This window comes from Triplophysa dalaica, chromosome 4 (assembly GCF_015846415.1).
Source record: "Triplophysa dalaica isolate WHDGS20190420 chromosome 4, ASM1584641v1, whole genome shotgun sequence".
Lineage (NCBI taxonomy): Eukaryota > Metazoa > Chordata > Actinopteri > Cypriniformes > Nemacheilidae > Triplophysa > Triplophysa dalaica.
The window spans coordinates 23,700,151-23,713,263 of record NC_079545.1 but is presented as its reverse complement, the minus strand read 5'-3'; the positions used below and the strand labels follow the sequence as shown (position 1 = coordinate 23,713,263).

The following is a 13,113-nucleotide window of genomic DNA, read 5'->3' as shown; positions in this document are numbered from 1 at the left end:
ATCCTTGTGATTCACATGTATTTTCACCGTCAATCCTGTGAGGAATTAATGTGTTTGCATGCAGCGAACACATAAATTCCTCACAGGATTGATTGCAGGATGTCCATGGTCTTTCTAAGTATGTTACATCATTTTAATTATCCTGTATTAAAATATTACATATATAGTCATTTCTCATTTCATTTAAATCTGTTGGCTGTTTGTAATTGCAAGAGTCTTTTTGTATTGATTCAAGTGGTAGAATTATTACTCAGGCCAAGTGTTATATTGCTATGCTAATGAAGACTGCTTGTCAAATTGCTATCAAAAGGATTCATAAATATCTGTTATATTCCAGTAATGGAGATTACAAAACACAGCTGATGAAGTTGCAAAGGTTTTTTCTATGAAATCTGTGACGAGGGCAATATAGTGTATATAGGTTCAACTCCCAATCACCTGTCCCCTCTCCATAATGGCTTGCCCTTTTTGGAGGACGTACTGGATGAGGAAGCACTAATCCTCAGTCGAGCATTTAGGCATGAAAGAGTCTTCCGGGACAGGTCAGACCCATTGGCCTTTGGAGATGACTATCTCATTGTTACATTGAGATGGTTTGCAAGTGGGAGCATCCTTTATTTTGTTCGGGATGCAGAGAACCTCAATAAAGGAACCATGTGCCGCACAATAAGACTTGTTTGTCTGGAGCTAAAGTCATTCAGTAACATATTTATCACCTTCCCTTGCCACAGAAGACCCCTCTACATCAAGGAGGAGTTATACAAGATTGCAGGTAACCTCAATTTTAATGTTCAACAATTAGTTTCTAATTTGATCAGTCACAGTTCGATACTCACTATTTTTTGTTACAGCTTTCCATAACATCATTGGATGAGTGGATTGCACACACAAAAGGATCAAACGCCCCTCAAGAGAACATGAGTGAGATAACGTTAACAGGAAATCCTTCCACAGCATCAATAAGGGATTTGTGGTTATTATGACCTACATAAATTAATTCTGTGCCTTTAATGAACTTAATGAATATGTTACAACTTAACATTTCAGATGATCTTTGATGCTGACTGCCTTGTACATTTTTTTACATTTCTTCATGGATTCATTTTTCTATTTATTTTTAAGAATTTGGTAAAAATGCAATTGACAAATAGAATTTCTTATATTTCCATATTTATGTAGGCACATTATGCAAAGTAATCAAACATTATTAGTGTTTCAATGTTCAATAATGTCTGTCAGCTTTAATTTTATATAAATCCGGTTAATGACCTGAATCGTCAGTCTTTACGGTACTCTTAAAAAGCAAAAATCTCAAAAATAGGATTTTACAGTCCACTTCATTAAAACTTTTTCATATATTTTCTGGCGGCTTGAGCAAGAAATTATTTTATGTTGTGCCTCCAGTTTGTAAACAGTATTTTGACCTACAGTATTTCCATATTTGATCCACAAAGTGCGCGTGTGTGGCTGAGTACAGTAGTTCTGTATGACCCTTCACTGTTGGGTTGGTCTTTCTATCTAACATGGTTTATTTTAAATGAAAATGAAAATGCAGTTTTCTATTATTTATTTATTTGCTTGTAAATATTGTCAAATATTTCCTTAATAAGACATGTTCAACTTGGTTAGCATGAACTAGGCTATATTAGGATTTCAGATTGCATCCCCTCATTCCAGTTTGATTACATTACATTTGAAGATCTGTGGAAAAGCAGAGTTTGATATGTTAATTTAGGCATTCATTTTACTCTTATAATCTTATCTCTAAAATTCCATACAAAATCAAATCTCATCGCTTACTCACCAGACTCTTAAATCTCACTTTTTGCTCCCTTTTTTCATCTCCATTTCTCCTTTTATACTCTTCTGTGTTTTAATGAAACAGAATAAAGAGAGTGAACCTGGTATAAGTAGCCAATACTATTCTTTAGATGTCATTCATGCTTTCGGTGCTGATAAATAATGATACCAATTTTTTTACTTGTTTCAAGCATCCAAGAAGAGACTCAAAAAAGCACCTAGCCATAAATTATTTGAGATGCTCTAGTCCTTCTTTGACTGAATTATTATCACATTACAAAACTCAAGATGTTTAGGATTTTTTGTCTTTCATCGCTTTGTCAATGCTTAAAAATTGTGTAACAAATAAATTTGTACGTTATTGTTAAATTTGTTTCTCAAAGCAACAATATGGATCAAATAAATATCTAAAGGTTTCAGGTACTGCAGTGACTTTCAACCCAATAGACTCAAAACTAATATTGAATGCAACAATAATTACTAATCAAGGAAATTAATGGATGATGGAACATATGATCTGATAATATCCTCTGATCCCAATTTCTCACCTGTGCTGTTCTGTACTAGTCCCACGAAATATGTTGGCTACAGTTCTGATGATGTACAAAAAAAATTTTTTCACTTGCTGCCACACAATCTACAAGCAGAACAGAAAACTTTTTTTAATTATAATAATCAGAACATATACAACACACAACCTATGAAACGCTGAAGTGTTTTGAAGAAATATTTTATTAATGCAACATGCATTTTTTGTAGTGAAGAAAAATAAACAATTCTTGAATAAATCGCTAACATAGAGGCCGTGTTGTCTTGCTTTATCTGCTCATTATTGCACTCTTAGTTCAAGACTGATAAAAAATCCTTTGTTTTAAAAACATTTTTCACTTTCAGTAAAACATTTGAAATGTGATTTTTTTAATGAGACAGTATAGAGGAGAGCTCACAGGAAAGCACTTGTGTAGGTTTCAGGTACTGTAATGACTTTTCAACCCAGTAGACACAGAGATAATATTGAATGTAACAATAATTACTTATCAAGGGAATTTCTCACCTGTACTATTCTTCCAGTCCAACCAGCTATGATGACTACAATGCTGATGATGAACCATAACACAATTTTGACTTGCTGCCACAGAGTCTACAAGCAGAACAGAAAACATTTTATTAAAAAGTTACAATAATCAGAATATAAAAAACATGCAACATATGAAACGCTGAAGAGGACAAGTTGGACAGAAGGAATAAGGTGTTGATGCCACACTAAATACTGTTAAGGACTTCAAATATGACACAAGTCCATAAAGTTAATGAAGAACTAGAATAAATTGTACATTAAATACTTTTTAATGCAACGTGCATTTTAAGTAGTGAAGAAAAATAAACAATTCTTGTATAAATCGCTAAGGCTGTGATGTCTTACTTGATCTGCTCATTATTGCCCTCTTAGTTCAAGACTGAATAAAATCCTTTGTTTTCAAAAACCTTTTTCACTTTCAGTTAAACATTTTAACATGAGTCATATTTTTTAATGGTTTAGTATTTTGTGGGGTTGTTAAGACAATATTGTGGAGAGATGACAGGAAAGCACTGGTGGAGGTTTCAGGTACTGTCATGACTTTTCAACCCAAAAGACTCAAAAGCTATGAATTGGAATGTCATTGCAGAACAACTGCTCATCAAGGTAATGAATTGATGAGGAACTACTAGAGGGTTTTAGAGGGTTATGCATCTGAACTCTTCATATGATTAATATGACTTAATCGACATGTTTTACAACTGGGGTTGGTATTAGTTGTATATTATTCTAAACAAGTCCCTCTCGCTGTCCCATTTGCCCATCCCCAGCTAACATAGCCTATGATCAGCGGATCAGTGGTGGACCACAGGTGGCAAAGTGCGGTGCTGTGCATCTCGGCCAATGTGTGTGAACTCCCACTGGAAAGCAATAACTTATAGCTATGGTTTTGTTTGCACAATTGCAAGTAATAGATCGAGTATATAGCCACACAACAGGTGCGCAGTGGGGACAGAGACGTGCAATTGCAACAACTCAGCCATGTACGCGCCAGATACTATTGAATATGTAATAAGTAACTAGTAATTAATTACTTTTTCAGAGAAACTTACCCAACACTGCCGGACACGCATCTACTTATAATGTAAGATGAGCCCGTTTTAACTTTATTTTAAAAAATTGGCTTTTGAAGGTTAATCGATCAATATGATCTATGTCACAAATGTCTTTCCTTGTAGTAACGTTGAGCGTCCTGGGTATCTTGCTTCGTCCAATCAGCAGTAGCTATCCCATTCCAACAAAATACAGTTGGTTACAAGCATTTGATTAATTTAATGCATTTGTGTTTGTAAAAGAAGAAATAAATGTTAATTGAATGCCTCCATTCTGCTTATCGCGCAAGTTCCACAGTCTTAAAAGGATCGGCACCAAGGCGAACGCCAGGGAGTCGATTGCGGCTTGCTATCAGCCGTTGTATTCACGGTGCTATTAAGCAACTGTCAATCAAGATATCCAGGACGCTCAGTGTTACTATGCAATTAGCCTACATCCTCTTCATCTGGTAGAGAAATCGATATGTTGACATTCCTTAAAAAGGAACTGAATATTTCATGTTTTGTCCCAAGTCATGCTCTCATAAAAAAAACTTCACAGATTTCAATTAAGTTCAGATGAAAGAGGTCAAACATTACCTGAGGTTCGAAGTGCTCAACGATTTTGATCAATGCTTTATCATTCATTGCACATTCCAGTAAGCCAGCATCTTCATTAAAGAGAAAGTTCACTGTAAGCGTATTTTCCCTGCTTACAAATCTGCTGCTGTCTGGTACAATTTTCTCCCGCTCATAAGTGTGATGGAGAACCATGAACACAGCTGGTTTGGATGCTGTTTAAAGACATTATAATTAGGTCAACATGTGTTCATGTATCTGTATTTCTACTAACTGAAGCTGTGTTTTGTGATCTTGAAGTTACCTGAACACCTATTAAGTTCATTCAGAGCAACTTCCATGTCAGTTCCTGCCCGTGACACAATGGGGCAGAAATCCAGGATCACATCACACTCATCCACATTTAACACCTCCTTCAATCCAGGTTTACGTTTATGGAGATGTTTTAAAATCTCTTGGGGGATACCACGTGAGTTCTCAGTCTGAATTATGTAGTACTTGTTGCCTTCAAGGTGTAAAAATAAAGTGTATTAGTTTGAAATATTAACATTAGAAGAGAATTTGGTTTGCATCAAATACGGAGATTCTCATCAATTATTGTAACATATAATTGTTTCTCTACTAAATGAAGCTTTATGTATACTGAAATAATCAAAAATCTTACCAAATCTTAGTGAATCTTGAAATGGCCTTATAATGGGTAATTGGTGTTGCTTTTCCATTTTGGGGGGTTGTTTTGTTTTGCCCTAAAAATCATTTAAAATTAATCAATGTTTGAATTTAAAGTACACCTTCCATTAAGTAATTAAAGCAATTATAATTGAAATGCATCACTTATTTTGTACAAAATTAATTCATTCATCCACAATGTTCCACACTCTTGAAATAATGTGTCGGTCAATATAGTTAATGAAGAACTACTGGAAGAAATAGTAATAGAATGAATTAATTCATGTGTTAATGCACAAAAAAAAATCTTGTTTTGAACACTAACCCAGAGGCAGTCTTAAGTTATCTGCTCTTTACTGCCCCCTTAGTGCAAGACTGAATAATCATTTTTTGAAAACCTTTATCACTTTCAGTTTTACTCACTACTTGAAAATAAACAATTGTAACATGAGACATATTTTAATATATGACATACATTTTATATAAATATGACATTGTCAAATCTGTCCTACACTTAGGTTTACTCATTTAGACATAGTCAAGAATTTAGCTTTCATTTTAGCTTTCACTATGAAACCTAGCACCATGTATTCTTCCACTTTATATTTGTCAAAACAATTGAAACATGCACACGCATGCATACATACACACACACACCAAACACACACACGCGTGCGCACACACACACACAAAAATGTACAAATATAAACAGTTATTTGTCTTAAGATTGCAGACTGCATCTCTACTTACTGTTCCTGTACTTTGTGCCTGTGTAAGTAAAATATTTCACTTTCATTCTGTGTTGTCTCAATCACTAACACACTTTCACCTAAGGACTTAAGGGGACAGAGTCTAATAAAAAAGAAATGCATCTTAAATCTGTAATATAACATATGTAACTGTTTTATTTAGAAAGAGAAATGGTGTGTTTGAAATGGTTACCTCTCATTTTTGTACTCTTAAAATCAAATTTTGGTAAACATCCAGTTCTGGCCAAAAGTGATGTTAAACTTTGGAATATTGAAGTTTTCTGTTTATGTGCAAATATATTGTTCATGTTATATTACAAGCTTAATAGCATGTTGAATAGTTGAAGTTTGAACTGAAGCTCAGCTGTGGCAAAAAATAGTTTAGGCTTGCCAATGAAGTTCATTGGATCAATGCCCAATAGAATGACTACACAATATTGCTACAAGAGAGAGAGTATCAGCAAATATGATTTACAGATGTTTTGTGGGAAAAGTAAGTGCTTTATCTCCTGGAAGTAAAATAAATAATTAAATAATTAAAATAGTTAATAGATAATTGTGTTAAGTGAGCCTCAGTTATTGTACAATTCTGCAAAAGACACAACATTGAGTATTTATGAATGACTTTTAAATAAGTAAAAAGTAACTTATTGTTACTTACTTACAAAAATCTGGATGCTGTAATGATTAGTTCATCTTTCTTCCCTATAAGTTATCAGTAATGACTACATTGTTAATGCAGCACTAACCATTTGTTCTGCAGTAGTTTTTGGATAACTACTTATTAAGAAAGTGTTACCCATCATTCAGTAACTACAACCTCACGTAACCAGTGCTGTAGTTCTAAATTCATTCTGTTGTTAAATACTGTATCATAAAATGTTGTATAACATTGTTGTAGTACAGTAGTTATACATGATCTTATTGTGGATATTATTAACTTAAAGAGGCAACTAAGTCAGTAATAGATAACTGATTAGATTAGCATTCAACAACAGTCTTAAAATGGAGGTTTTAATTTTAACAGATTGTTTTATGTTATTCATTTAAAGTAAAGGACACAAAATGTGTTGTTTTTAACACAACTGTTTGAGAGTGAAATTATCTGTAATTTCTGAATCTTATTTGCACCTTGCACAACTAGAATTTTTGTATTAATTATAATAAAAAATGTTTATTCATTATATGCCACATAATAATGCATTGATATCTGTGATCTATTAAAAGTGAGCAAAAGATAAGGCTGTGTTTATACTGCCGACAAAATCAGATTTTCCTCACATCTGTAAAGACATGCATCATTGTTTGGGTGTCTGCGACATGAACATAATGTGCTTTAAAAGACCTTGGCTCTAGCGAGTGGAACCTTTGGCCAAGATGACAACATGACATCCCTGACAGGAGAAATATGGATCCTATTTCATGCTTAAAGTGAAAGATGAAGTCAGTTGTCTTTCCCGTTGTTATTTTTGTAGCTCCTTAGCATTTGTATAAGTGTATGTTTTTTTGCTTCGTAGTAAAGAAATTGTATACGCATTGTTCTGAATTTGTAATTTCATGATAAATTGCTTGACTTTTTTCCTGTTTTCAAGAAATGCTTAGTAATCAGTTGTGCTTCTTTAACACAACTTTGGTATTCTCCAGTTGTTATGAAACTGACATGAAGCAGAACCCAAGTGCAGACAGCTCTCAACCTATTTCAAAAAAATACTGAAACTCAGAAGAGAGAGGAACAAAAGAGGCAGGGTAACAGGTGAAGGGCATGAACCGATACCAGGATAATGAATACTAACACAGACACAAACAATGGATATGTGCTTCCAAACACAGACACAAGACATGATCCTGTCAGCCACAAAAAAGAGAAACAGCTACTAGGAGGTCAGGATCATGACACCAGTTTGCCCTCATAATAAAGAAGATGTAATTAAGAGTTACATAATTCCAAGGGTGACAAACTTTCCTAAAGAGAAGTTTTAAAGAGTTTTAAGATTGCTTGGGTAAACTTTTATTATACTTTTCTATGCTTATAATGAATCAGATAAATAAATGGAGATGACCATTGTCTATAGTCTGATTAGAAGAATGGAACACATATGTGTTCACTTACAGATATAAAGATATATTGTCTAATGCTACCTGTTCTCATCGATCTGCATAATAACATGCTGTCGCATATGATACGCCAATGTTGGCATGCACCTCGGTGATGATCAGCCATTTTAATACGTAAATGAAGAGGAAACACTGAGTAATTAAAATACCATTTGGGTCAGGGTTTGGGTTAGGTTATAATATGCACCAAACTAACATTAGGTTAAGGGTTTGGGTATGGGGACAGGTTAATACCGGGCAGTCGTGGGCTAATGGTTAGAGACTCGGACTCGTGACCAGAAGGTTTCTGGTTCGATTCTCAAGGCTGGCGGGTAACGACTGAGGTGCCCTTGAGCAAGGCACCTTACCCCCACTTGCTCCACGGGTTCTGCGGTGATAGCTGCCAACTGCTCTGGGTGTACATGTGTTCACGACTTGTTGTGCGTGTGTTCACTCATCACTGGATGGGTTAAATGCAGAAGTCATATTTCATGTATGGGTCACCATATCTGACGAATAGGTAACTTTCACTTCACTGCCGTTTTGTATGCACGCATGCTAAAATTGCCATATCATATGCACACAAAAATAGGTGTGTTGTATGTATACAATATTGCAACAGCGTGTGTTATTTCTGCGGAATTGATGTGAATCAGTTAGTTTGTCTGTGAATTTCAGTTAGCAAAAAGAATGATATCTTATTAACAGAGTATCTCCTTAGCTTTTGTTTTCAATAAAATCCATTGGCTAGTCATCACTTCCTTAATGACTTCCTGTTTAGCTCTTTAAGTTGAGAGAAATCTTTCTTCTCTAGCAGTTTTTCTTTTATTCTCATAATTTTACTAATGGCAGAGTTAAAACAAATTCCAGACTCCAGTAGTGGCTCACAGAGCAATGTGTACTGCACACTGAATGAAGACATGAGGAGGATACCATCACAGACATCACAGAAAGGTACAGTTTATATAAAACTTTATTACATTTTGATTGGCCTTCACATACTTATATGACATTTAAGCAATCTGAACCGTGTAGTTATTTTACTACAGTTTTTTGGCAATCCGACCAGTGAGATTTACAATTTCAATAAAATCTGAAATTAAGAGACCTATTGATAGAAGTACAGTAATAGCCATAAGTGTTTTTGCGATCACATCACATTTTCATGCGAATACCTTGTTTTTATATACTTATCTTTTTATTTGTTTTATTAGGACTGATAATAATAATCTAATACTAATCATAATCTATTATTAAAGGTAAAAATCTCTCTCACGTACTTTCTCCGGATCGGTTCCACCTACGTGGAATGATCTGCCCGCTGCTACAAGATCTGCAGATTCTGTAGCCATCTTTAAGAATCGTCTGAAAACGCATCTGACACCTGACTGATCAGTTCTGACTTCTATTTCTTCTCTAATCTTTATAAAAAAATAAAAATCTAACTTAGCTCTGTATACTGTGTTAGGTAATATGAGACCAGTCTTCTTTTTTTGATTGCATTTATGCTTTTTGTTGTCCATATTGTCCCACCTGTAAGTCGCTTTGGATAAAAGCATCTTCTAAATGATTAAATGTTATCTGATATTTCTCTCTTTTTGATATTATCTGGTATAAGAGATGTTATATAAAATATGAATGTGATGGCAAAGAGGTGGACTACACCGCTTGATTAATACAAATAGAAACAATATTTATTATTAATTGTTAAACAAAATAATGTATTTGTTTTTTTTCACATAGTATCGTTGTCTGCAGGATGCATGTGGTATAAACGGTGTTGGATTCCTCTGATGTGTGGCATGCTCTTTGTGATTTTATTAACCACAGTCACTGTGTCCTGTAAGTATTTTAAGTATAAAAGTGTTCTCGACCTTGAATCTGTCAAACCTCAGTTTGGTATATTAGAAATACATGCCATAATACAATTTATCTAGGATTTGTCATCTTGTCATCATTTATCACATCCTTTTTCCTCTCTCATTTTAAAAACAACTTTGGAAAACCAAGCCTTTCCAATGAGCTGACATATTCCAAAAGAAGCAGTTTCGAAATATATTTACTCAACCTCATTAATCAGACTATTGCTTTATCTGGTCTTAAGGTGAAGAATATCTCACAACCAAAATGGGTTTCTGTAAATAATATCTGCATATTACGCTATGTTTAACATGTTAATATGCTTGTGTCTCACTTCAGTTAAACAGCAATTCAGTAAACTGACTGAAGTAGAGAATGCAGTGGCCAATCTGACAGCATCTGTCGTTCTGCTCACTTCCGACCAACAGGATACAAGTGAGATTCTATTTTTGTTAGGTCTGTTATGGGTGAAAGTAACTGTAACTTCTGTGATATTAATGTTAAAGATAAGACCTTTTACATCCATTCTAAACAACTTCTGTATTTATTGCATTAACAGTGATGGAATGTCAAATGACCTGATATTTTATTTATCAAAGTGTAAAATGTGTCAATAAGTGTCAAATTGAAAGATATAGTGAAAGATATATACTCTTGAATATCGATACACAAACTTTTTGATAATTTACCAGTAATTTATGCTGTATGCATTATTTGCAACATCACACTTAAAGTAATACACTTTACATATTTACAACTAAATATGGTAAATGGTATAACACAAGGGACATAAGAGTATGTTAAAGCAGTACATAGAGATTTCTGTTTCTATTCTATACAGTCTACTGAACACTGTGCTTCATATGTACAGATGACAGATTAATGGAGATGTTTGGTAACCTGAAGGCTGATCTGGAGAGCAGAATAACAAATTTGACTCGGTGTAAGCAATTTCATTGTTCCTCTGGTGGTTCTCAAATTCGAGGGAAATGTGTCCCATTTAAAATGTGTAACAACATATTTCCTTTGCTTCTTTCTCATAGGGAAACCTGTTTTGAGCTGTAAAGCTGGATGGCAACTTTATCTTTCCAGCTGTTATCTATTTTCCAGTACAGCGCTGGATTGGCAAAGGTCAAGGGATTTCTGTCGTGTACATGAGGCCCTGCTGCTCATTCTGGGGCAGGACACCAGGGAGAGGGTTAGTGATTTATGAACCAACATACACATACACACACCCAGCGCACAGAAATGTAATCTGTTAAATCTGGTTTGCTTTTTACAGAATTTTATTGTAAATCGCGTCTCTAAATTGCAATCCCACTGGATTGGCCTGACAGATCATACGACTGGTCAGTGGAGGTGGATTGATGGCTCACCCTATATCATGGACAGCAGGTTTGTGAAAACCTTAAATCAAAAAAGTTTGCATCTCGCCCATAGTCGTTGTGTGATACATGACAAAATCATGTAATTTCGTCGGTTTTGAAACCAGCATTTGGCATGCTATTTTAAACAGAAGGGATGTTAAATGCAGTTTATTTATTTGAATACATACTTTTATGTGCATTTGCAGTCAGTGGGAACCAGGAGAACCAAATAATTTGGCTGAAGAGGACTGTGCGGAGATAACTACATCTGGGAAACTGAATGATGGAATGTGCTCAAAGTCTTTTCCCTTTATCTGCAAAGCACCGGCTAAAGAAAACTAACTACTTGGCATGTGGAAGTGTGGAGTGTCTTCCCATCAAAATTCTAGGAGTGTAATAGAGAGGAGATTGTTATTCGTTTTTAATCTTTTTAAAATTGTGATTTTCTTGATTGCTCTAAAGTCTCTAATTAAACTAATACTGTAAAAAATCCAACTTGCTTTTCTCTTTTGGGGGCTTTTGAGTTTTCTCCAGATACATCTTAAGTTGAAACTGAAGGACTGATAGGTATCTTTTTTTTTGGTTATGGTCTGTGAATTTTGGGGTATACTACTTAACCAGACTTACCTTCACCTGGTTCGTGTGGGCCTCAAATTGGCGATTGGTCCAGCATGGGAAATGGGAGACAGGCACTCTATCGAGGAGGGCGTTAGCCTCCGTAGCCTCTAGCATTTGTCTCTTGAGCACCTCTTGAGGTCAATGAGTGAGGTTTACTTGCTCAGCTAGAATACTGTCTGGCCTCAGTCACAAATACAAATGGACTTTTGATCGGTGGACGGTTCTTCTGAGTCTATTATGACACGTTTAAAATGATGTATAGTTCTTGTGTTTATCCCCAAATAATATAAGCAGCAAGCATCTGGTGGTGAGGTTGTGAAATGCAAGGTTGTCCAACCGCTCAGCCCCCACCTTCTGTTCGAAGCACTAAGGTGGCTTCACAGAACAAAGATGTCGTCACGTTTTCACTTATTTGCCAAGAAAATTCTGGGTCAATCTGTCATGATCGTTTTCTTTATTACCATTAACACATATCTGGTATCTTAAACTTACAGATCCACACACCTACATCAATGCTAGTCTGTTTGTAACCAACACTACAGCCGAAAAAAATGCATTCTTTTGATATGTTTTTAAACGATTCTTGTTTTGATATAAAATGAATTCAAACAAATTTTTGACATTATATTTAATTCCATTTCTGGTCAAATTTAATTTAATTCTACTTTACTATCTTAATATATCTGGTCGCTGAAATGTTCACGTGATTGGTACTATGCAGTGTCATATTGTGCTGATGATAGATAGACCAGCGACCAGTTTACAAAACAATTACTAATTGGTAGCATACCTCTATATTTTGCTTTTTATCATCTTCTTTTTTCTTTTTAAAGATCCTGAACCCCTGGTGGCTTTGACCTTTTCATGATGATTATTAAAACACGTTTAAAATCCAGGTAAGCAAGCTCGCGGGCACCCCCTATGCGACTGCCTAGTTTACCTATGCCTAGAAACGATGCTGAGGACACACACAAGCATCATGGCTCTTGTCAGGGCCAAGGCTCAAAGTCAGGTTTCCGGTTCGATCTCTCAACCCCAAAGCCACAGGAGGATGGTGATTTGAAAAGCGAGACTCACTTATGAAAACTTCAGATATATATTTTTTTTATTCAAAAAGGCAAAAAACCCACCACGAGAGAAGCAGTCATGAGAAAAAACTATCGCAAACAAAATAATGAGGTATTTTAGGAAACAAATTTGTACAAAAGTTCAAACTTAATCCAATCTGGATATTCGTAAAAGGTAATTCAAACGTCCAACAAAAGTAG

The 13,113-nt window shown here is 35.0% G+C and overlaps 2 protein-coding genes across 4 annotated transcripts; one reads left to right on the top strand and one right to left on the bottom strand.

The window, feature by feature from the left end:
- Window positions 1-1,552: 1,552 nt before the first annotated feature.
- On the bottom strand, window positions 1,553-5,934 carry LOC130419909 (uncharacterized). Its single transcript, XM_056746917.1, has 8 exons — window positions 5,908-5,934; window positions 5,153-5,234; window positions 4,793-4,993; window positions 4,510-4,703; window positions 2,855-2,941; window positions 2,349-2,437; window positions 1,805-1,866; window positions 1,553-1,701 (listed from the first exon to the last, which is right to left on the bottom strand). The coding sequence occupies exons 2-7, from the start codon at window positions 5,208-5,210 to the stop codon at window positions 1,857-1,859; spliced, it is 639 nt and encodes a 212-aa protein (XP_056602895.1). The 5' UTR covers window positions 5,211-5,234; window positions 5,908-5,934; the 3' UTR covers window positions 1,553-1,701; window positions 1,805-1,856.
- Window positions 5,935-8,803: 2,869 nt separating this feature from the next.
- Window positions 8,804-11,722, top strand: asgr1b (asialoglycoprotein receptor 1b). Of its 3 annotated transcripts, none has more exons than XM_056746913.1 (7): window positions 8,804-8,954; window positions 9,759-9,842; window positions 10,200-10,316; window positions 10,732-10,803; window positions 10,904-11,058; window positions 11,143-11,255; window positions 11,434-11,722. In XM_056746913.1, the coding sequence occupies exons 1-7, from the start codon at window positions 8,846-8,848 to the stop codon at window positions 11,567-11,569; spliced, it is 786 nt and encodes a 261-aa protein (XP_056602891.1). In that variant the 5' UTR covers window positions 8,804-8,845; the 3' UTR covers window positions 11,570-11,722. The 3 variants fall into 3 exon arrangements, with proteins under 3 accessions (XP_056602891.1, XP_056602893.1, XP_056602890.1); XM_056746915.1 differs by having other exon boundaries at window positions 9,744-9,842; window positions 10,200-10,295; XM_056746912.1 differs by having other exon boundaries at window positions 9,744-9,842.
- The last annotated feature ends 1,391 nt before the right edge of the window (window positions 11,723-13,113 follow it).